Source organism: Bombus pascuorum, chromosome 15 (genome assembly GCF_905332965.1).
Source record: "Bombus pascuorum chromosome 15, iyBomPasc1.1, whole genome shotgun sequence".
NCBI classification, from domain to species: Eukaryota; Metazoa; Arthropoda; class Insecta; order Hymenoptera; family Apidae; genus Bombus; species Bombus pascuorum.
The window spans coordinates 2304008-2326703 of record NC_083502.1 but is presented as its reverse complement, the minus strand read 5'-3'; the positions used below and the strand labels follow the sequence as shown (position 1 = coordinate 2326703).

The 22696-nt window shown below is 31.5% G+C and overlaps 5 protein-coding genes and 2 non-coding genes across 11 annotated transcripts; 3 read left to right on the top strand and 4 right to left on the bottom strand.

Moving 5' to 3' along the window:
- Positions 1-1743: 1743 nt before the first annotated feature.
- Positions 1744-6535, bottom strand: LOC132914969 (protein RRP5 homolog). Its single transcript, XM_060974533.1, has 6 exons — positions 6393-6535; positions 6181-6243; positions 5550-6108; positions 2252-5476; positions 2021-2186; positions 1744-1943 (listed from the first exon to the last, which is right to left on the bottom strand). Exons 2-6 carry the CDS (start codon positions 6241-6243, stop codon positions 1781-1783), a joined length of 4176 nt encoding a protein of 1391 aa, XP_060830516.1. The 5' UTR covers positions 6393-6535; the 3' UTR covers positions 1744-1780.
- Positions 6536-6558: 23 nt separating this feature from the next.
- Positions 6559-7498, bottom strand: LOC132915006 (NADH dehydrogenase [ubiquinone] 1 alpha subcomplex assembly factor 3). Its single transcript, XM_060974621.1, has 3 exons — positions 7356-7498; positions 7139-7262; positions 6559-7062 (listed from the first exon to the last, which is right to left on the bottom strand). Exons 1-3 carry the CDS (start codon positions 7406-7408, stop codon positions 6667-6669), a joined length of 573 nt encoding a protein of 190 aa, XP_060830604.1. The 5' UTR covers positions 7409-7498; the 3' UTR covers positions 6559-6666.
- Positions 7499-7721: 223 nt separating this feature from the next.
- Positions 7722-10942, top strand: LOC132914987 (uncharacterized). Of its 5 annotated transcripts, none has more exons than XM_060974583.1 (7): positions 7722-7863; positions 8361-9088; positions 9164-9295; positions 9363-9527; positions 9631-9795; positions 9912-9928; positions 10008-10602. In XM_060974583.1, the coding sequence occupies exons 1-7, from the start codon at positions 7800-7802 to the stop codon at positions 10066-10068; spliced, it is 1332 nt and encodes a 443-aa protein (XP_060830566.1). In that variant the 5' UTR covers positions 7722-7799; the 3' UTR covers positions 10069-10602. The 5 variants fall into 5 exon arrangements, with proteins under 5 accessions (XP_060830566.1, XP_060830567.1, XP_060830564.1 ...); XM_060974584.1 differs by having other exon boundaries at positions 10368-10386; XM_060974581.1 differs by lacking the exon at positions 9912-9928 and having other exon boundaries at positions 9164-9286; positions 10368-10942.
- On the bottom strand, positions 10934-14849 carry LOC132914993 (interferon-related developmental regulator 2). Its single transcript, XM_060974600.1, has 6 exons — positions 14571-14849; positions 12677-13155; positions 12362-12615; positions 12054-12297; positions 11755-11970; positions 10934-11664 (listed from the first exon to the last, which is right to left on the bottom strand). Exons 1-6 carry the CDS (start codon positions 14602-14604, stop codon positions 11578-11580), a joined length of 1314 nt encoding a protein of 437 aa, XP_060830583.1. The 5' UTR covers positions 14605-14849; the 3' UTR covers positions 10934-11577.
- A 906-nt stretch (positions 14850-15755) lies between these two features.
- Positions 15756-19582, bottom strand: LOC132914999 (27 kDa hemolymph protein-like). The gene is made up of 4 exons (XM_060974614.1): positions 19196-19582; positions 16968-17459; positions 16719-16887; positions 15756-16627 (listed from the first exon to the last, which is right to left on the bottom strand). Exons 1-4 carry the CDS (start codon positions 19239-19241, stop codon positions 16417-16419), a joined length of 918 nt encoding a protein of 305 aa, XP_060830597.1. The 5' UTR covers positions 19242-19582; the 3' UTR covers positions 15756-16416.
- Positions 19583-20020: 438 nt separating this feature from the next.
- On the top strand, positions 20021-20092 carry Trnad-guc (transfer RNA aspartic acid (anticodon GUC)). The gene has a single exon. It is a non-coding gene; the product is annotated as a tRNA-Asp (tRNA).
- A 1603-nt stretch (positions 20093-21695) lies between these two features.
- On the top strand, positions 21696-21767 carry Trnad-guc (transfer RNA aspartic acid (anticodon GUC)). Its single transcript has one exon. It is a non-coding gene; the product is annotated as a tRNA-Asp (tRNA).
- Positions 21768-22696: the final 929 nt, after the last annotated feature.

Sequence of the window (22696 nt, the reverse complement as noted above, 5' to 3'; positions counted from 1 at the left end):
ACCATACGCATATTATACGAAACATTTTCAAACTTCATTAATGCTGTAATGGCATCCAACTATCATAATTATATTTTTAAAATCTTAAACGATTCTGAAAATAAATGCAGAAATTATAAGATATTTAGTACAAGTACATGTACATATATTTTGCAAAGATTATAAAAATATATAAATAAGCAATCATTCATAACATTAGTAAGTCTCAGTATTCAGTCAGACCATTTTTAATATAATACATTATACGCTTAAGGTGACTATACATACTGTATATTAATTTTGTACTAAATATAAGTTTACATTAAATATCCTGAAATTTTTATATATTTTTTTCAAATTGGCAATATAAATAGGGCAATCTCGTTATAGTACTAACAAAATTTCAAAATGTTTTATAATAACACACAATGTGAATATAAAAGTTTTCTGTGACAAATGTAAATACTTTAGCAAGCCACTGTATATATCGATGTTAACAGTATGTTTTTGCATATGTAGAAATAAAATAGAAGTAAACTTTCGAAATATTCTTAGATATTGTGCAATTAAGTTTTTGCTGACATCCTGTAAAGAAATATGTATCAAAATATTTTATTATCTTACACAGCTTCTCTTCATATTCTATAAATATTTGCTGAACACAAACCAGACCTTTCTGAATACCATACTCTTCTTCTTCAAACTGGATATCTCCAGGACTTTCCTACAAATTCATTTATGAAGTAAGCACTCTATGAAATTAAAAATATCAACTCTTTTTAAGTTATTATTATCGCACAACTTGTTTTATACAAAGTATTTCTTTTCGAATGCAAACCTTACCATGCAAGTAGGCATAATATTTTATTCTGGGGAACTTAATGAGACATATCGCTCTCTGATTTTTCTACTTCACAGGCCGCAGGCAACAGACTCTAACCAGCTGAGGGAACCAGCTAAACCGGAGCAACAGGCAATGAGGCAATCCACGTGCGACTACATCACGAATCACGAATATAATCCATATTTCTATGTTTGTAGTCTATGACTACATTTCACCAATGTCAGAAGCGCCACAAAGACCCAACGGTCGAAGAAGTAGACGTTGACCGCGCGGTTTTTGATTTAACTTCTCAGTTTTGGCTATTAGCCATTAAAAATTTGTAGTTCGTCCAAAAATTCAAATCGTGTTTCTCCTCAAATTGATCAACGATACACTTCATACAAAGCCTCACATAAATGAATCAGGTAGGGATCTCGATTCGGAACAATATGAATCTACAGTATGTACTGTCTTCAGGATGCAGCATGAATTATCTCAACAATGATGCTTAAGAAGATAGACGCAAAACGTAACAATCATGAGCGGGAAGTACAAAAACGACTTCTTGGATAAGGATATCTACCTGGATACCTACAAAAACAACTAGTACAATTTCAGGCACAATTCAAATGTCGCCGAGATCTGAAGTCAATAGTGCGGACGTGATTGTAACGATCGGTCAACTAAAACTGTACAGTGGAGTAGTTGCGTCCCAAACGTGCTAAAAAACTTTTGATCAAAATCATATATTCATCCATTATTTTTTCTCTTGATTAGACATATTTGTCATTACGAAATCAGAGAAATTATAAATATGTCAATTTATGTTACTTTTTCATTTTTATATGTATCAATATTAATAGTATTTTGCATGTGGTAGAAAACTTTACATAACTGGACCTTTTTAGGTATTGTGTAATTAAGGTTTTGCTCAAATGATATAATGAAATACTTGTCAAAATGTTTTATTATTTTTGATCACTTTGTACACTGCTTCTCTACATATTCTACAGCCATTTGTTGAACACGAATCACATCTTCCTGAGTACCATGCTGTTCTTCCAAATTGATAAATTTTTTAAACAGGATCTTCATCTTTCTAGGTGGTAATGTCTGAACAACTGCTCTCTCTAGAACTTTCCTGTAAATACAAATTATTATAAGGTAAATTCTCTATGAAATTAAAAAGACAAAATGTAGTTGAAAAAATATGTTTACCTTGCAATATCAATATCATTAGATTTAACTAGGGAATCAACATAACAAGACCATATATCCACTCGTTTCGGATAGGAACTTAGAATTTGTTCAAACAGAGTTTGTGCTCTCTCTTTATCCCCAAATTTGTTCTCCATAATCGCAAACCTTACCATTAGATTTACATCTGTAAAATTTATATTATATTAGTAATTTATTCTTTATAACATTTTATTTCTGTTGTGTACATACGTTCAGATGCTGGCAAAGATTGCAATGCTCTCTGCATAATATGCCTTGATTTATCCTTCAAACCCATTTTTACCAAAGCTTCTCCACAATTAAACCATATTTCGGGAATATGTTTAAACTTTCCAATCATGGTATTAATTGTTTTCTCTAGTTCGATCTGCCTGCCAGCCTCGACATGAACGGTCAACATGTGATTGTATATTTTTAATGAATCGTTAGACCTTACTGCTTCTTGAAAAACATCATTCAGTGATTCAGGAATTCCAAATTTAGACTCTAAATTCAACCACGCATTCCAAACGTTTAATTTTTCATTCTCTTCCCTGAAATTAATTGTTTTCACCGCTCTTCTCGCAACTGCTCTTGCTTTTTCGATTTCCGTCGTCTGTAAATGGTATGCCATATACTGTAACCATATTATTGAACTATCTGGATTAGCTAAAACTAATCTGTCAAACTGATCTACAGAATTTGGTAACTGGTTATTGGCAAGCGCTTCTTCTCTTTGACGGATTTCACGTTCCTTCTGTCTTTCTTGTTCTCGACGTTCAGCGGCGCTTAATTTCTTATTTTTCAGCTTTGGTTTTTCCTCTATTTCATCTTCACTATCGCTAGATGACTCTTTATCCTGAAGGAGAGTTAAATCAGGGTTGTTATCCCAGAAAAAACCACACGCAGATATCCGTGGCCTCTGCTGGTTATCCTTATCACTATTAACATTTTTAAATGCGTATCTTAAATTTTTTTTGGAAGGTTTGGTATCTTCCGATTTAATCTTTTCTTCTCCTGTTTGTTCAACACACATTGTCTTTGAATATTCCTTTTCTAAATCATTCTCTGGTTTTTCTCTGTTTTGTTTCTTTTTGTTTTCCATCTTTGGTACTTCCTGTAACTTTTCAATTTTTATTTTTTTGGTGAGTATCACATTCTCTTGATTTTGTTTCTTTCTTTTTAAATTATTATTATCACCCGATTTCTCTCTCACACAATACCTCTCTTCAAATGCAGATTTTATGATGCAGAGAGGCATAATATCGGATTCTTTGGAATTTAATATGGCGTAACATTTAACTTTAGAATGAACAGTATAAGGTGTTAGATCTGGTTGTAAATCATTTATGTGACGACGTGCAGGTATCGCAGCTAAAGTTCCTTTACCAATACCTTGTAGGAATATCAAGATAAACCAATTTGTCACCATTAAAATTCTACCATGTAGTAATTTGCCATCAGGGAATTCTATTTGCTTATTTTGTTTGGCACTTATTTTATGCATTATTGACGATAACGTGGTCAATTCGACAAGCTCGTGTACGTAATTTTTCCATATAATCGTCCCAGAAATTTTGTCCCCAATTTTTTTATTCTCAGAGTAATGATCCTTAGACACTATACCTAGCAAGTTATTCTGCAATTGTACAACCAAACCATCAGCCGTAATTTTCTCAATCTTTCCAGTAACCCTCTGCCCTAATTTTACAGATGCAATTGGTCTGTTTTTGTAATATGAATTCCTTGAAAGTTCTACTAATTTATTAAAATACAGGATCAATGTATCCAATGCTGCCATCATTCTACTTTTAGGATCAGATAGATCATCGTATATTTTCTTTAGCGACAATGTTAGTCCTAATTGTTGTTCTCTCTTGTTAATAGAAAATATTTTTGCCATTAAAATTTGGTTTGTGTGCAGCAGATTAAAATTGCTAACATTACTATAGGACACATATCCAAATGGCGTACATTCTGCAACTGGTAAAATTAGTCTTATACCATCTGGCTCCATATCTTTGATCGAACAAGGTATACAGTCTCCTATTTTCAGTTTCTCAAAATTCCTGTATCTTCCTTGAGTTACAAAAGTCCTAGTTAAAATTAAACTAGGTACCGTAGCAAATACAAGAGCTGAAAGTGTATCACCGGGAACATATTTTGATGCTAGTAGAGCTGCAATCTCCATACAAGGTGACATGTGACTAGCTGGTAAAAATCCTGTACTAACAATTTGTCCTTCATTTCTAGTAATTCTTAAATATAACCCTTGAGTGGATGATTCTATTATTGTGCCTTCTACTTCTTCACCAATATCAAATGTTGCTTTTTCAACTTGTACGTCCTGATTAGCCACATTTACAGTTATTTCTTCCGAATCTGTGTTTACTGTTTCAATTTTTACCAAGATTGTTTGTCCAATTGAATAGTTCCAATTTACATCACGTGTTTCCGTATCGAGAGCAGTATGTGGAATCCAACCTTTAACATCCCCAAAAAACTTTACCAATATTCCATGCTCACGTATTTGAATGATAGTTGCATGGTGTTTCGAGTCAATCTTCGCGTCTTGTATGTTTGCTAAAATGGGAAAGTCACTCGTTATTAAAGACCTTTTCAAAGTGAGATATACTTTCTTACGGTCTATATGAACAGACAAGACTCTTGCTTCTACTTCTTTGCCGACTTTCAGCTTTTTTAAGGCACTTAAACCTTCGTCAGATATATGATCTGGTGCAATTTGCCCATTAAATTTAGCAACTTGTACATTGACAAAGCCATTCACTTTATCAATATTTATAATTTTTACATTTACTACGTCACCGGGTTTAAAATCAGACAATGAAAAGTACTTCTGTGCCAGCAGCGAACGCTGCATGGTACAGATATAAATTCCATCTAACCAGCTGTATGATAATATTCTGCATTTATGTGTGGTACCAGGTGCAAATTTTTCAATGATTTTATTATATTCAACGCCTGTACTTTTCAAGGAAACGAATCCCCGTATTCCATTCTTAGTTAATTGTAGTACTATTCCACGAGATTCTCTGAATAGAGCAGTAGCTTCTTCTACAATATCTCCAGGCTTAATAGTATTGTCTCTATATTTATCTATCGTCGAGCTAAAGTATGCAAATTTGATGGTTGGCAAAATATATAATAATGTCCCAGTAATTGTCAGACTATTTGAGTATTTAGATAAGGGCTCCTCTAAATATGTTTGATTTATGAATCCTATATTGTTTTCATCTAATGAAACACATAAGCCATTAGACAAAACTTTCTTTATAGAAAGATTAAATTTTGTGCCTGGCATTAAGCTGTCCACTGATTTAATTTCTGTTTTACAAATAGCCTTAACAAGATTCTGTTTCAAAGTTAATGTAATCGTTGATGTATTCTCATTAGTTTGAACTTCTTTAACATAGCATAGAAGCTGTTTACCTGGAACTACAGAAGACTTCTTAGTAATAATTGTTAGTTTTTTTCATAAATGTATATACTAAAATTTAAATTTACTTACACAAACATTTTTCATTGCCACTTTCCTTAGTAGGAATAAACGCTCTTACGTTTATTAAACCTGTATCTACCACATAACCATGATCTTCTATACTACTAATAGTACATACTATTTTTGAGCCACTATCTAAATAAGTAACATCTAAACTTTGATTTATCAGACTAGGCTCAAGAGATATCGAAATTTGCAATGTCTCTTGCGATTGTATAGCTTTTACATAACATACAACATAATCTCCATGAGTGTATAACTCAGGAAGGGACTTAAATTCGTTTGTCTGAGAATCTTGTGATTCGACCAAACTTTGCAACAAATTTGTGTAACATTCACTGATATCTGTAATTTGGGCACGACCTACTAAGCCACCTGGCAAAGATATCAGCAAATCATAGTTTGTCACTTCAAAAATACATCCTAATACCACTAATCCTTCAGATATTGTTGCATATGATAATCGTTCTGCAGTGTTGGGAACAAAATTTGATTCCCCTTTGTCTTGTTTCTTTGCTCTTTGTTTCTCACGATTCCTTTTACCAATTTTCTCACATTTGTCAAATAACTATTAACATACAAATATTGAATAAGTAATTTTAAGATATTAAATTATGATGGATATATGTAATAAATTTACCGAATCTGATGGTTTTCTTTTTTGTACTTCTTTTTCATCTCTTGGAATGTTTTTCAGCGTCATCTATGAAAAATAATTATGTTACAACTACATTATAAAAAGAAAATTTACAAAAACTGTAGAAAAGTATAACTATAAATAAATACAGAGTTAAAGTATTATTGAGGATAATAATATGTCAAATTTAACGATTTATTTTCTTGAAATTTTACCTTTTTCAGTGTTAAATAATTATCTTTTTGCGAAAAAAATACTGCATTCACAGGCGGTGTGACTCGTTATGACGGTTTCTTCCACGTTTGATATTTACAGGTTATGTTAGCAACATAACCTGTAACAGAACTTTCCTCTATTTGTAATACAAAATGAAGTATTACATATGATTAATATAATTTTATTTCACATTTAATATCGTGACACATTAATATACAGATATAGGAATTATCCTATAAATATTCTATTACTAATATATATAGTGCTATTTAATTATTTATCTATAAGTTCACGCTTTTCAGTCGGTAGTTGGTGTAATTTGTAATATAGGTTAGATTTGTCAGGTAATGGAGGTATTAAACCTGCTGCGACGTATCTTCCATCACTTATGAGAAAATTGTATACTCCACAGGCTTGTCTTACCGGAAGTATTTCAGATTTAATATTATATTTCATTAATATCTTTTTTATTTCTAGAACTCTGTTATATTCATAATTAGTTTCAAGGCCTAAAACTACGAGATCTAGTGCTGGATGTACAATAGTGAATAAAGATAAAGTTGCTTCATTTATGTCTTTCGCAGAACCGACATTCCAAGACAGAATCGTTCTATCAAAGATTACAAGAGGACCCAATAGTAATGAATCATTGTTAAATTTAAATCCCACCTGTAAAAGTAATTTATATTTAAAAGTATACAACTTTATCAAGTAGTCTTATAAGAGCTACAAAATTGTTTTATACCGGTAAACATTTGGTTATTAAAAATCTGTTGTGTGTTTCAGCACTACTTTGATTATTAATGATATCTACTGTTGTTTTACCAGGTCCTTCATATTCTTTGCTAGTTCTTGAAGTATGGAATTGTCTGTAAAAAAGAATTATTTGAAAGTCAAGTAAACTACACATTCTTTTTCCCTGCAAAATTTTTAAAGAGTGAAAAACGTAATTTAATACATACTTGGTATTTTGTAATAATCGTTCTAAAATAGGAAAAGTTTTGGTCAAAAACATTATAATAATCTAATTAATATTTAATAATTACTTGCTTATTTTGTGAAGTAATCAATGTCAATCGGAAACGAAATTACCTCTCTGTTACTGTGTTCATCTGAACATATGACTCGGAGTTTCGGAATAACTATAACCATTCTATCTTCTCGATAGTCTATGACTGTCATCGATATCGTTTGATTGGTCGATTCAAATAGTATCAAAAATTTTTACCGGTACAAAAATATAGTGTTCAGAATAGTGAATAAAACTTAACAATATCCTATCTTAAACTCGATCATGGAGATGTTCGATCGGCCGCAACGTCCCCTTTCAATTTTCGTGTATTTTTAGAAATATTGTATGGAAAATAATTTATCAGAGAGAAATAATTAACTTATTTTGACACGATATGGATAACGATTCAACAGTGAAAATGAGCAAGGGCTGCTGGAAATTTGACGAAGAAGATCGAGGTAAGACTTAAAACGCGGCAGGTTATTGAATGATAAATGTCAAAAGGCAAAATGAAACGTAAATAATTACGTACTACCATAGAATCATTGCGTTATAATTATTTTTTAATCCATTCACAAAATTATTAACCGTATAATTATATGTCGTATGCACTTCGTACAATTTGAACATTAGAATTACTGATGATCAAAGTATAAAACTTGTATTTGAAAAATCAGAACGAAAATACGTATAATGCGAAGTTTTATCCGTATATTCTTTATTTCCATAACACTTCGTAAAAAATGTAAATTTCCAAAAATATACTGTTGTAGATCTATAAAATTTCTTTAAAAAATTATGTATTAAGAATTTTAATCATTCTGATAAATCTGATATTAAGGAAATTTAAAGTAGCTCCTATCGCATAGTTAGTTATAATCTTTATTTTTTTCTTTAGTTATAATCTAGTTATAATCTTTATTTTATTAAAATTAAATGTCTATTAATTTTATAGCGCTGTACATAGACATTGAAGACGACACTGAAGATGATAGAGAAAATAAAGTATACAGCTGCTGGGATCAAACGCCTGATATACTTCTAGAGGAAATTTTTTCTTACTTAACTATTCGCGAAAGATACTATGCATCTTTGGTATGTAGGTCATGGTATCGTGCCTTTAAATTGCCAAGGGTATGGTCTACCTTTACATTGGAGGATAATACACTTACTAGAGGCAAATTTAACTATCATAGTGGTTGGCAATATGTGTTAGATCATATGAGAGCTTCTGCATGTTTGAATAAAGTTGGCAGGAATTTCAGATCTCTAGTTTTTGACCCTATGTTGAATTTCTATAATCTTTATGAATTCATGAACATGATATCTTGGTATACTGAGAGACAAGGATCAGATAATACATCAGTGGCAGGAGTCGGTACTCACATTCGACGACTTAAGTTTACATTTCCTTGTAACATGGCAAATAGAGATGATCCTGATAGTATTAGACTTTTTGGTACTGGTGGAAAATTATTAGAAGCATTGAAGAGGCTAATGCGTAATTTACGTAATTTGAGATGCTTAGAGTTGATAGATCTTATGTTGGATACCAAAGAAGCTTTACATTTAATGGATGATATCTGTGCCAATTGTACTCAAACATTGACGAAGCTGATTCTAATCAATACCACAAGGTATTATTGCCCCCTTCTACATGTAGGAGTATTTATTAATTTAAATGTAAGTTCATTCAACATAAAAATATAACACAATTCATATGCATTATTTAGCTTGAAATATTTGTTTTATGCAAAGGTATTAGTCATTAGTCCACAAAACCTCCATGAAGATGTGATAGATTTAATTGGTTATACTAAATTACAACATCTTCATATCCTTCAAAATCGCTATAGCCAGAAAGATACCACAATGAGATTGGTAATAATTGTGAATATTAATTTTATAAAGTGCATGGTTCCAAATGCAATAATTTAATTGATCTTTATTGATTTAGCCTGCAAGAAAAGCTTGGATAAAAATGAGAAAAAACAATCCACATATTAAAGTACATTTTGAAGTGGAAAGTTATAAACCTACGGATATACTTTTGCCTATTGATTTGTTAGAACATGGGAGTATTCCATGTCACAGTATAGTTTTAAATACTCCAAATACACAGGTTAGTATATTTTGTGACTACTTGCGTATATTTGAACTGAGTATATAAAATATCATGAAAATTTAATAATCCAAAGATTAATTACATAGATTAAAAATTTCAGATTTCATCTTCAACTATTCTTAATCACGGAACGTTTTTCGAATCGACAATAAGGGTGTATGCATTCAAAGGTCTAACCAGATATTTTGCGCCTAGAAATTTTTCGCAAAGATTGGATGAAGCAATAGTACAATTTTGCAAAATGTGTCCGAACCTTCATACACTGGTATCACTTTGTGTTTGAACGAATTTCTGATGTATATCGTGATTTTCTTAAAATCAGACTCTATGACTCTAACTCTTAATGTGATAGCATGCATTCGAATTTTTGTTATACAAAAGGCTTTATCTCTATTTGTGTAAGTTTTATCTAACTAGATTGCATATATAATGGAATTTAAAGAAACACATTGAAAATATGAAAAACATCTTTTACAGCTTCTATGGATCTATTTATATACATATGTTGTGTGGCAATATATCAATGATTTGTCAATAGTACACAAGGCAACAGATTTAAATTCAGATCGATTACTGTATCAATGACTTGGAAGCCAATCAGTGGGAGGCAAACATTTTACCATGACACATTTGATAACTTGCCTGGGCTTTTGGTTATTGAACGAATAATACTTCATACGATTACGTTAATCCACGGATTGGTTTCCTTAGTATTCAGCTAATACATTTGTCAACTAACTAACTTTTCTTTCAAATAACTAACTCATAAAAAAGATTTTGAGTAATTTGAATTCATAATTCAACAAACTTGTATATTTAATAAATGTTTTTCTGCAGATGATTCGAGATAAAATTTCAACCGCCACGATATTAGAAATCGTGTCTACAGCAAAGAATTTGCGTTGCTTGTACGTCCGGAGATATTCAACCCTAAAGAAATGCGACGGGGATTGGTTAAAAATTATGAATTGGTCACCAGAACATTATCAGTGGATTAAAGAAAATAGCCGTAGCTATGAAAGTACGGAAAAAGAGGTATCTAGAATATTAAACTACAGGTGGCACATGCTAACTGAAAGAGAATTTAGAGATCAAATGGTAAAATTATATTTATGATGTTCTCATAAAAAAAAAAGGAAAAATTCTTACAAAAAGTGTTTTATATTAAAGAGATTGCAATTATGCAATAATTACACTTTTATAAAGTAATATGTGTGTGTGAAAAATACCGTTTGGATAGTTTATGTATTACATATAATTCGTCTAATGTATTTATACTTTCTGACATAACTGTGATGATGTAGATAAGAGATTTACTACATATTTGAAGATGTTTGAGGGGGATTGTTATGTACACAGATCTGTACAATAATCGAATATGTAAAATAATAAAATGACAGTAATTGCAAGTATCTCCACTTTATTTTATCATATAATATATAATGAAGAATTCCTATTCTATATTTTATAACTTATGTAATTATGTACAAAGCCAATTCATATGTTTGTATATATTGATTCTTAATAACATAACTTATTTAAATAATTACATCTAATACAAACATTTAGCGTATAATTTTGTGTACATTTTAAATATTACAGAAGTTAAAACAATCGATAATAATTCAAGCATTAAAATTAGAAAAAAATTATTTTTATACCGTAAATTTTACAAAATTATACTAATATAACAATAATCATTAAATTCAATAGAGAAAAACAAGCACAATAGATACTAAGCAGTTTTGTAGAGCATGTACATATTTTAATATTGTATATACAGAATTGAAATAGTATTAAACAACATTCGACTGTAATTAAGAACGAGTTAAAACAAATTTTCTATCTACCCAATTTAAACGAAATTTTGAAATACAACAGTTTTTTTGTTCATCTCTATTTACAATTTAAAATAGATTATCGTGGAGAATAGTATGCAATAAGTTTTCTTATGTCCTTATAGAATGGTTATAATAAATAAAAAATTTAATCATGTTTTTTATTTGAAAAAAAATTATCTAGCGTATAAAAGCAGAAAGTTGAAGAATCACGGTGCCAAGGCTGCCGATCGTTTGTCCCGGTTTTTATTACGTTGAATAGTACGTGCCTTAAATGCAGCAGCATTCATCAATGTCTAAATGAAATATAATAAGATCTACTCATTATTTTGTTTCTTTAAAGTTAATAATAATTAATCTCTTGGAATTAAACTTAACAAACTTACTCTTTCTAATTTACTCGTTTTCTGATTTAATGGTATCGGTAAAACTTTGTTACCAAGATGAAAGATTTCGCGCAGAAGTTGATTTTCTGCAAGATGAATATTTATACCTGGACCAAGCAATCTACAGCATGCGTTGTACTGAGTTCGTGCACACCATCCTTCTAAATACAGAATTTCTTGACCAAATTTTACATGCATTTCTGGTACAATGTCTTCCTAATAAAAATCATAGATGTCATCAATAATACAGTATACGGTGATTGCGTACAATATTTCAATATTCTTATTTTGAAACGCACGTCTATATAACGAAGTATGTCTCTGAAATTAGCTCTCTGTTGCTTGCGATCTTTTTTTGCTCTGTACTTGTTCGAATCCGTAGCCAGCTCTTTTAACACCTCAATTAGATCTAACGACCAATCTTGCTCGTAATCACAAGAGAAATCGCGACCCAGTTCGAATATTACAGCTAGGGCCTCGCCAGCTGACAATCTTATGTCCAAATGCGGTGATTCTAGTAACTCGCATAATCTATTCAGGGACCTTCAATAAAAATGGTTAATTTTATTATTTCACGTAACTTTTTAGCCCGTTTGAAGATACTTACGGCATGTAACTATCGGTTCTATTGCTCGCAAGCAAATTATATATATCAGCTGGGGGCATTACTGTTAAAAGAAGTGTCCACGCTGATATAGCCGCAGAATGTAACGCTGCAACCTCCACAGATATAGTCGCTATAGCACCATTCCCTTTTAGGTAAGAACCAGAAAAGATAGTAGACAGTAATTGCACGATTTCCATAGTGACGGTTGCGTCATTGCCCGATAAGAATTGATTCATGCTTAGAGCCCAACAACACTGTAAGTAGATAATTTATTATTCGCATGTAAATTGAACTGCTGTTGTTTCTTTGTTTTACCTCTGAACGCGCTTGTGTGGAAGCTGTGGTGTCGCTGGCGATAAGAGTCAAAGTACTTTTCAAATCACGACAGACTACTTCTGCGCTTTCAAAAGCTCCCAGCTGAACACAAAGCAAGGTACTTAACCTGGCTGCTGTAGATTGTTCTTCGCCACGGCCCTTTTTCAAACCCCGTTCCACTGAATCTGTGATGGTCATTTTCCTATCTTCTACAAAATCTGGAATGTACTTGATGGCAAAGATTTTTTCCATTCCTTTGAAGCAAATTGTTCTGCCCTTTGCACTCTTCTGTGTTAAACCATCAATCGCTTCCTTCAGTTTCTCCTCGAATGCTTCTTGCTGCACGAATTCATCAACCTCATTATCATTCACATCATCTAACATGCTGCGATTGTCAGATTGACTACTGGATATACTGCATGCATCATTATTGATGGAATCTTCATCAGATGTTAACTCAGCTCTTTTTCCAGCATGACCTATAGGCAAAGTGATTTTCTTGTTACAGGCAATATTTAATAAATACAAAATATTGTAAGAAGGGAAACAAGATTGCTTCTATTTTTATTATATAAAATAATACATTGAAAAAAAAGGGTGAAATGATTAATAACATAAATGATGAATGATCAATATCTATGTTTAATTTATGTAGATAATAGTAGTCAAACATAGCAGATATTAAAAGCAAATGTCATATTACATAATGTGAAGTCTAAACAGCTGTTAGTTGTTGCTATCTAAAATAATTGTACCATATGTGACTGTCTAGATAAAAATTTAGTCAATCTATATAAAATTATAATTCCACAAAAAGTCATTCAAAAAACAGCTGTATAACTTATTATAAACCAGAAAATTACTACAACACATTGCATGATATAAGTGTTACACATTCATTATAAATATTTGCAATTCTAATGAATGCAACTTTTCAAATGTTTATGACGCATACTGATAATTGCATGATATGTATGATTTATATAAATAGATTACTTCTATCAAATCACGTAGAATTAAATTGTATGATTTAGCTCATTATAATTTTTTAATTTTTAATGTGCATAAAAATAATCAACATTCTTAAAATATAAACGTTATTATTTGTAAAATAAAACGCAAAAGTAACATTTACGCAGCTCAAGCCCGCATCGAGGAAATGATAAGTTTACCATAATAATCTGTAAATGATAAATGATATTGGATCGAATACTACGTATGACAATCTAAATTTAGTATACATAATGCGACAAAAAGCATCGGTTGTTTTGAAAAGCATGATTCATCTACCTAAACTTTCGTGTAAGCTTTTGTAACATACGAAACATACGAAACATATCTCTTTTTGATTAAACATTTTGCGACTCAAAAAAAAATGTAATATTTACAGAACAAGCATTTCCGCATTGTTTTCTACATCTCGTTATGCAATACGAATAATGTAGCGATTGGTATCGTTAGTTCTTAATTCAAACATAAAAATTTTCCTTCTGTCTCTAACCCAAACCCATGTGCGAAAGGCATGAAAGTCACATGGGGATAGGTGGTAATGTCATGACGTTACTTCGACTCGAACATATCGCCAGAAATTTCATAGATCGATATACAATTTTTTCAGCCACGACATCATTTTGTGACTTTATTCATGATATTGTTGAAATAATTGGAATAGCTGACCATCTAGCACGTGACGTCAGGCGAAATAAATAACATTTTCAATGCTTGATGAGTCATTCCAGGAAAATGCTGATAATTTAATAAAGAACGTTTAGCGCGAAGTTAATCGAAACTCTTTTGGTCGACGCCTGGCCTTGAAGATATTTTAAAATGATCATTTTGCATTCGTAAATCAGCAGGCGAATGAAATGAAAAACGAAAAGCAACTTTTCCTCACCGGATTTTCGCCTTCTACCTCCTTTGCCTGGCATCGTTCTTCACTTTCCTTATAGCACAATTGATACTAACAGAAATACTTAATCAAGAGGGTAAATGTCTTGCACTATTAATTTTCTTTCGTATACTGAACACACTGCATGAATTTTTAATTAAAATCTGGTAAAAACTCATTAACATGTTGCGAATTGTTCAAAACATACACGTCGAGACAGCCTGCGATGGGCTTTCTCAAGTGCACTGTCTTTCACGACCTGCGCTGCGAATCTACCCGAACGTAGACGAATGTGCGCGAAACACTGATTGCGCATATGGTATATATTTCTATAAAAGTCACGTGCTTGCCAATGAGCGGGTTGATTTGATTGAACCAAGGGAATACCACCAATCAGCTTGCATCAATTGAGCCATCGCGTATGTGATACTGTCAGTTTCAGTAGAAGATATTCTCATTTTATTCGAGCGTTTCGTGCGCGATAATATGAAACGCATGTAACGTATTTCGAGGAATGTTACAATACATGATACAAATAGAAATACAGTGATTCGCAAAAAAATCTGTACACTTGTCAACATCTTTCATGAACATATTATGTCTGTTATAAGAAATATTTTGAAGTTTTATTAACTTGTAATGAAATCCAAATATCATGATCATATTGGTAAAATTTTTAACGATTCTGAAAATGTGTAAATAAGTTACAAGATATTTAGTACAAGTATATATATTATATAAATATTTTAACAACTAATCACTTATGATGTTAATAAGTTTCAGTATTCAGTGGAACCATTTTTGATAGTTATTGCATGCATAAAGTGATTATTCATACTTACATGCATTTTTTGTTAAATATAAGTTTGCAATAAGTATCTTGCAACTTCTATATCTTAGATTGGGTTAAAATTTTGCCACTATAATTATGTCATTTCATTATAGTGCTAATATAATTTCAAATTATTTTATATAATAAACATAGCATACATGAAAAGTTTTCAATGATGATTGTATAAATATGTTTACAAGACATTGTACTTTGTTACAGCAATGCCATTAGTGCTTCAATGTTATAGCACCATTGACATCAATCTATACTGCATTGAGATATAAAAATCAATGGGACATCATGAGGTACGAATATCATTATTGAACATATAAATTTGTACTATTGTAAAAAGATCTGTATCACATAAGAAAAATTATACAATATTTTATATTTTCGAATATAAAAAAGCGCTTCACAATGATATATTTTCATTGTAACAATAACATAAGAGTATATACAATGAAGAAACGAATATACATATGTTTTAGCCTTAAGTATCACGTAAAGAGATACAATGTATCTACGCTACAATAAATTAGAGGTAAATGATTACAATTATATGAGGCTTGTTATTGCATATAATTCATAGTAGTTATATTACAAATCTGTATGAATTTAGTTGATTACATTACTATGGTACAAAATTGAATATATTCCAAATGTAGCAAAAGTGAAGAAAGATCTAGATTCTACTGTAGTTATAACTTATATTTAACATTTGTTTGTATATTCAGATGGACACTTACAAATATGTCAGTCTATTCTGAGGTACCAGAATCATTAGAATAGTACAAATTTTGTTTATTACATTGCAATCAATGTAGTGAAAAAAGTTTTTGAAGATAAAAAAATTTATTTTTTTTATACATTGGAATGTTACTTTTACTTTCAAAAGTATCACATATTATGCTTCTTTGAGAACCTAATATTTTGAATCGTAAAATTTATATTTGTAGAAAAAAATCTTTTTATCTCCCAAAGTAGTTTCTTTGTACATAAACTCTATTGGAACTAAATCTTCTATACAAATCTTAATGACACAAATATTAGACTTATTGTAACTAGTAAATTAACTTTCAAGTTAGAAGCAGCACTTTCAAATGCCATCATACTCTGACATGGCGTCGCTCTTCGAATAAAATTAAATATAGAATCCACAATATTTGCTGGTGTTGGATCTGAACATTCCTCCAGATCTTTTACAATACAACTCTGAAGTTTGGACATGTCCCTGCAAATACATAAAAAAAGTATAATTTATATTTATAGCCTTTTTTTATCATTATCATCAATTTACTATACGTAAGTGCATTGATCCTTACGTGCATTCTTTATTTCCAAGGGCAAGGAGTGGAAGATTATCTAACAAATGTAAAGTTTCACTGTTGGAATCTAGTTGAATCATATAACTTCCCAACGTAGAGTTTATACACTGTTGAATTTCCTGTTGTTTCGACTTCAGACACTCTGGCCCATTAGCAGATATGAAAACTGCAAGCAATTATAATGCTTTTTAGCGATGGTTAGATACTAGTTTCCTATATTAAATGATCCAATAAAAGAATACATACGAGCAATACGATCTCCTTCTTTGTAACATACAAAATTTAAGAGGGAATCTGTGATATTATGGACAAGTTCTTTATTTTTTCGTTCCTGTGGTTGTACACAATGTTCCACTGCTGTGGTAAAATTTCTGACACATTGCTTAAGTGTGGGAGTTTTTTGGCAGTACTTTTTGAACACTATATCCAAATCTCCAGTAGGCTTGTACTGTTCCATTTCTTGCTCCAATGCTGTATAGTTAACAAACGAATCAAGGCACTGTTTGAATTTATCCCTTGCATTTTCAACATTCTCGAATGCGCCCTCTCCCCCATATTGCTCGCATCTTTGTTTGAAAGCATTTGTAGCTTCTTCCAGAACATGTATTCCAGATGTGTTGATATTATTTATATTCGGGATTCCACTAGTTGAAGTTAAGTTGATGGCACTGGAAACTTTGTTTAATACTTCTTCCGCATTGGGCACGTCTTGTTGAGAAACAGTGTGTCCAAGAAAGCCTGTAATGAAAAATAATTAATTTATTATTGATATATCGATTTATATAAATATAAGAAAATTTATAATAGACTTTTAATTTATATGCAAATATTTTTTTCCTTTTCCTAAAATAATTTTTAATTACGTATTTTAAATAAATAATTTTTAAATAATTAAAATCTTTTTTTTAGAATACGATATTCTACTAATAGTAAATTTCCAACAATTCTCTCTTCAAACATTTAATGATTAGCCCAATAAAATAGCTTTTAATTATCTTTTTAAAATGCTGAAGTCCAAAACGTTTATCTTCGCGGCTATTAAAAATCTTGTTTTGTAGCATTTCCTGTTCAGAAGGAAGTAAATGTCATGTGGACTTTGCATTGGTTGTTGTTTCGACTTGTAACCACAAAGTATCTATTTTTTATCTGCGTAATCTCCGAAAGTAATTAAATTATTTTGCCATTTAGTATCTATGTCGGTGAGAATTAGAATCAATTTAATTACTCTTGTTGTTTTACGAATATATTTCAATACAGCGCAAATATTATATGTGCACTTTTAGCGTTTTCGAGAAAAACAATTTAAAACATTCAATTGCACTTTATACTTAAATAAGTACCTTTTGCATTGTATTTATTTTTATCAATACTATTATAAGGTCCGTTTTAAGAACATAAAATGTTAAAAATGGATCCTTAAAAATATCTCTATAATATAATATAATAAACAAAAATATCATTTTTAATAAATTTATAAAGTAGATATAAATGTAATTTTTATACAGCATAAAGAAACAATTAAGAACTATTCGTTGCTTATAAAAACACAAGTTTCACAAAAAGTGAACATATAATAGTTGTACAGTAAACCATCGATTTATAGGTTACGATAACGTAAAATTTCTGATAAAATGGATTCGAATAATAAGGAAAGTATACAAAATATATTTTGTACCAGGTTAAATATGTTTTCGTGTGTTCTATGCATATTCTGTTTGTGAAAAACTGAAGCAGTTTCATAGAGTACAAAGTGCATGGATTGAATCAACGTGCAATCTGTGCGTTCGTCACACGTGTACTGTAATGATAAGTAGTCCGGTACAAGGAGAGAACAATGCAGTCTTTAACTTTACTTCCCATCAATACATGATTCCCATGATCGTTATACTATCTTTGTAAATATCTATGTGAGGTACTCTATTTATTAAACATCTGCACAGAGATCATACATTATGTCCATAAATCGAGCATTCGATACGCTGTAACTGCATTTAATCCCAATGACCGTATTGTTATCGATTACGCGAGTATGTACGAAGGTCATTTTCGTTTCTTGATCATAAAGTCGAAAGCAAGATTCGAGAGTTGACTGTTTGCTATGATCGATATAGAACAATGACCATTTCTTTCAAATAATACATAACCGGAAACAACTGCGTTTTGATTGGTAACACTTAACCCTGACGTGTTTGTTCATGAAACAACGTTTTCTATTAGAGGCATTATTTATCACACAAAAAATAAACCATTCGTAAACATGATTTTGCATATGCGATCATCTTACGTATACCAAATTTTTTCTTCCGTCTCGGTCGACCGTGCACGCAAGTCTCCTTTTTGTTTTTATAAGATATCGCGTGTCATGAATCATTGTTAGGAATTCTGTCAATAAAAAAAATAGAGAAAAGATGCAAAAAAAACGATCTAATCATTTCTAACTAATTGGAAGGAAAAAATTTCATGTAGCAACTTACCAGAGAGGAATATCATGGCAGTTAATGTGGTAGAGTATTTGATCATTTCTATTTTGTTGCTAAAATATGTTCGACCAGGGATTGTGTGGAGATGTATGCCAACGTTGAAACACTATGTATTATCCGGAAAAGTAGAGAGAAGTATTTATATGATGAAAAAACGAGATAGAAGTGTACGTTCAGTTACGCATCACTACGAGTGTCACTCTGAGCGCATTCGAATTGTTCTGTTTATTATAAGAAGCGTACGCCGATGTGTCAGCGTTGTCCGGAAAATTAGTGAAAGGAAGAGAGATAAGAGAGCGAGACACGGTGATTTAGAAAGCGGAGGACAGAGATACACTGTAGTAACTCCCGAGAACAATATTCTGATACTAAGTTGTTGAGCGCACGCGCTCCGCTTATATAAATCTCATATGCATAGTATGTATATATACTCCATATACTACCTTTGCTTCTGTGTTAATTTTAATTCGATTCTATGTATGTGTGTGTGTGTGCGCGCGCGCGCGCGCGCGCGTGTGTGTGTGTGTGTGTGTGTGTATATATATGACCTAATGTAATTCTAGTTGTCTTGCATAACTTTTCCTGTTTTGAAAATAAACAAGTAATTTTGCATTGAATAAATTATACCGAAATAATTATATCTGTATAATTTAATAGTAGTTGAACATTTTACATAGAATGTTATAGAGTTTGGATTGATCCTTAATAATATAGAATTTAGGCAATCTTTAGGATGTTTTATATGTAACAAATATCGATATAATTTATTTGGTAATTTATAGTTTTATAAGATATACTTAAAGAATTGGACATACAGATTCCTCGGTAGTATAGTGGTTAGTATCCCCGCCTGTCACGCGGGAGACCGGGGTTCGATTCCCCGCCGGGGAGGTATTTTTTTTTTTGGATAATTTTTAAATAACTCTCTTATTTTTGTCCTTTTCTTTTTTATATAATTATAACGTAAAAAATATACATTTTAATAAATGTTTATATTTCGTAAAGTATACTCAAAACTATATTTTACTGTCGCTACTTTGAGACATTTGATTAATATCCGACTACAATTATTTAATCTAGTTCTTTCGCTGTTATGAAACACAATGGCCTTGCTATAAAAATGCAAGGATAGTTATTACGCCGTAAGATAAAGTCCTTTATGTCCTGGCTGTTATTCTAGTCTTTTGTATATGACTGTATACTTGTATTCTTGTATACATTTACTCTTGCAAATATTTGATCCTTACAATAAATAGTAGAGACTTCACTGATATATTTAAGTATATATGCTTTTAATAACCTTCACAATATAACGAGGTCCAAAATTAAAGCATCAAATAACAGCACTGATTGGTGCAATGACAATCAGGGCCGCATGCGACACACTGTCTTTTTGAATACCGTCTATACCAAAGGTAAAGTCCATGCAGTATTAAATTAGATTTCAAGTCTCTACATTCTCAAAGTGGTGATATTCTTTTAAGTGTTTTTCCGTAATACAAAAGGGGTGACTTCAGGCCTTAATTCGTAGGGCACAGTTATAGGAAACATATTACAGTTTCATTTTCTCCCCTTCCCTGCCTCTCATCCTGCCCCTCCATAAAATCCCACAGCACACAAAAAGTAGACTACCGTAGCGTCCTGTTTTACGGCCAAGTTTTTCAGGACAAAAATAACAACAAAAACAAGAACACACAAAAGCTCCGCTCCCCAGCGGCTTAAATCCAAAAAAAATTCAACGCAAGAACGAAAGCGCAAAAAAATTGTAAAAACCACGACACACAATACAGTATGGCTACGTCGTACCGTCGCGTATCGGTACTTTTGCCTAACACATCTTACTCTAATTCATAGTTTATTGTGTATTTCTAAAATGTATTAAAAAACAAATCTTGGCAAAATAAACGATTATTAAAAAAAAAAAAAAAAAAAAAAAAAAAAAAAAGTTTCATTTTCTTCAATCAATCAAAATATCCCATTTCAAACAAGTCAATAGGAATTATATTTTGATATTCCACTTTTAAAAGCTTTACTAGCAACTTCTTAAAGTAGTAGATAGAAAGATTACAACCAAATCAGTGAATGAATACCTTTGATGTATCTTTTGAGAGTTCGATTAGTGAGAAATTTGTGAGTGAGGTTTGGGTTATATTTCACTGTTGAGTTCACAAGGTTTCGCGTAAACAACATAACAACTTAAGCGATTCTGCTTAAGCTTCATCTTCTCAGGTTTCTATCTATTTGTTCATTGGAATGACTCGGATATGTGACATTTGATCTGTTTTGTATTTCTATGAAATCAGTTGCAAATAATACTGCGAAAATAGGAAAGATAGTCTTTATATGTGCATATGAATAAGAAAACAGCAATTCAACATAAAGAGTAATGTAGTGAAAAATATAAATTTGTTAGAATAAAAAGATTTATAATGTTAAACATATATAAATATATGTAATTCATTTCACCATTACAATAGAAATTGCATCCATCCAATCCTCGGTAGTATAGTGGTCAGTATCCCCGCCTGTCACGCGGGAGACCGGGGTTCGATTCCCCGCCGGGGAGGTTATTTTTTTTTAATTAAATTTATCATATTTATAAGTTGATGCAAGGATAAAATATTTTAAAAAGTCAACAAGTAACTCGACCGTATCGGCCTGCAAAGTTTTTTTTTTTTATAGTTTGTTTTGGGTTTTACAATTTGTCCTGAAGGACATTTGGTAAAGTGTTATATCTCATTGGTAATAAAAAAATAAATATAGCATGTAGGTGGCTACCCCCAGCGGGGTGCCATCTTCGTGTTTGCTAGATTATATCTTTTATGAGATCTATTTGATGTTTCCTTTTTAGTCTTCTTGCGATGTTTGCTGTTTTGTTTCGTTTCCGCTGCCAGCTGGTTCGGGTGTGTTTCTATTCTTTCTCTGTATCTTCTTGCGAGTCTGGTAATCTCCTCCTTGACCGTTGGTATTCCCAGGTCTTTCCGTATGTCCTCGTTTCTAACGTACCATGGGACGTTTACTATCGTTTTAAGGATTTTGACTTGCATTGTTTCGATTTTGGTTATATGGCTCATTGCTGCTGTTCCCCATAGTGAAATTCCGTATGTTCAGATTGGTTTTATGATTATTTTGTATATTTTTAGTTTGTTTTCTGTGCTTAGTTTGGATTTTCGGCTTGTTAACCAGTGCATTTGTCTCCTTGCTGTCTGTATTTTGTCTATTATTGATTTGATATGCTGTTTCCATGTGGAGTGCGTATCTATGTGAAGTCCAAGGTATTTGGTCTCTTCAACGTGGTAATGAAACCTTTGCATTTGATATCAGGGCTATTCTGTTTCGTAGGGACTGACTGAAACTGTTAATTTTTATAAATAGATGTTTTTTACTCAACTTTTAACTCAAAGTTTTTTACTGAGCTTTTAACTCGGAAATTAAAATGTCGTTTTGAAATAAAAAAGGTAATAGCCAGAAAAATTATTGTTATTTCGTAACTAA

Coding starts and splice junctions, on each gene's coding strand:
- LOC132915006 (XM_060974621.1), bottom strand. CDS start 7,408: ATGTTTTTGACCAAAACTTTTCCTATTTTAGAACGATTATTACAAAAT. Junction 7,263..7,355: donor CGATTATTACAAAATACCAA/GTATGTATTAAA, acceptor TCTTTTTTACAG/ACAATTCCATACTTCAAGAA. Junction 7,063..7,138: donor TAATAACCAAATGTTTACCG/GTATAAAACAAT, acceptor TTACTTTTACAG/GTGGGATTTAAATTTAACAA.
- LOC132914969 (XM_060974533.1), bottom strand. CDS start 6,243: ATGACGCTGAAAAACATTCCAAGAGATGAAAAAGAAGTACAAAAAAGA. Junction 6,109..6,180: donor AAAGAAAACCATCAGATTCG/GTAAATTTATTA, acceptor GTATGTTAATAG/TTATTTGACAAATGTGAGAA. Junction 1,944..2,020: donor AATGATATTGATATTGCAAG/GTAAACATATTT, acceptor TTGTATTTACAG/GAAAGTTCTAGAGAGAGCAG.
- LOC132914993 (XM_060974600.1), bottom strand. CDS start 14,604: ATGCCAGGCAAAGGAGGTAGAAGGCGAAAATCCG. Junction 12,298..12,361: donor AGAACCGATAGTTACATGCC/GTAAGTATCTTC, acceptor TTTTTATTGAAG/GTCCCTGAATAGATTATGCG. Junction 11,971..12,053: donor ACATACTTCGTTATATAGAC/GTGCGTTTCAAA, acceptor GATTTTTATTAG/GAAGACATTGTACCAGAAAT.
- LOC132914987 (XM_060974580.1), top strand. CDS start 7,800: ATGGATAACGATTCAACAGTGAAAATGAGCAAGGGCTGCTGGAAATTT. Junction 9,296..9,362: donor CAATGAGATTGGTAATAATT/GTGAATATTAAT, acceptor TTATTGATTTAG/CCTGCAAGAAAAGCTTGGAT. Junction 9,528..9,630: donor TAAATACTCCAAATACACAG/GTTAGTATATTT, acceptor TAAAAATTTCAG/ATTTCATCTTCAACTATTCT.
- LOC132914999 (XM_060974614.1), bottom strand. CDS start 19,241: ATGATCAAATACTCTACCACATTAACTGCCATGATATTCCTCTCTG. Junction 16,888..16,967: donor AGAAGGAGATCGTATTGCTC/GTATGTATTCTT, acceptor AATTGCTTGCAG/TTTTCATATCTGCTAATGGG. Junction 16,628..16,718: donor CTTGGAAATAAAGAATGCAC/GTAAGGATCAAT, acceptor ATGTATTTGCAG/GGACATGTCCAAACTTCAGA.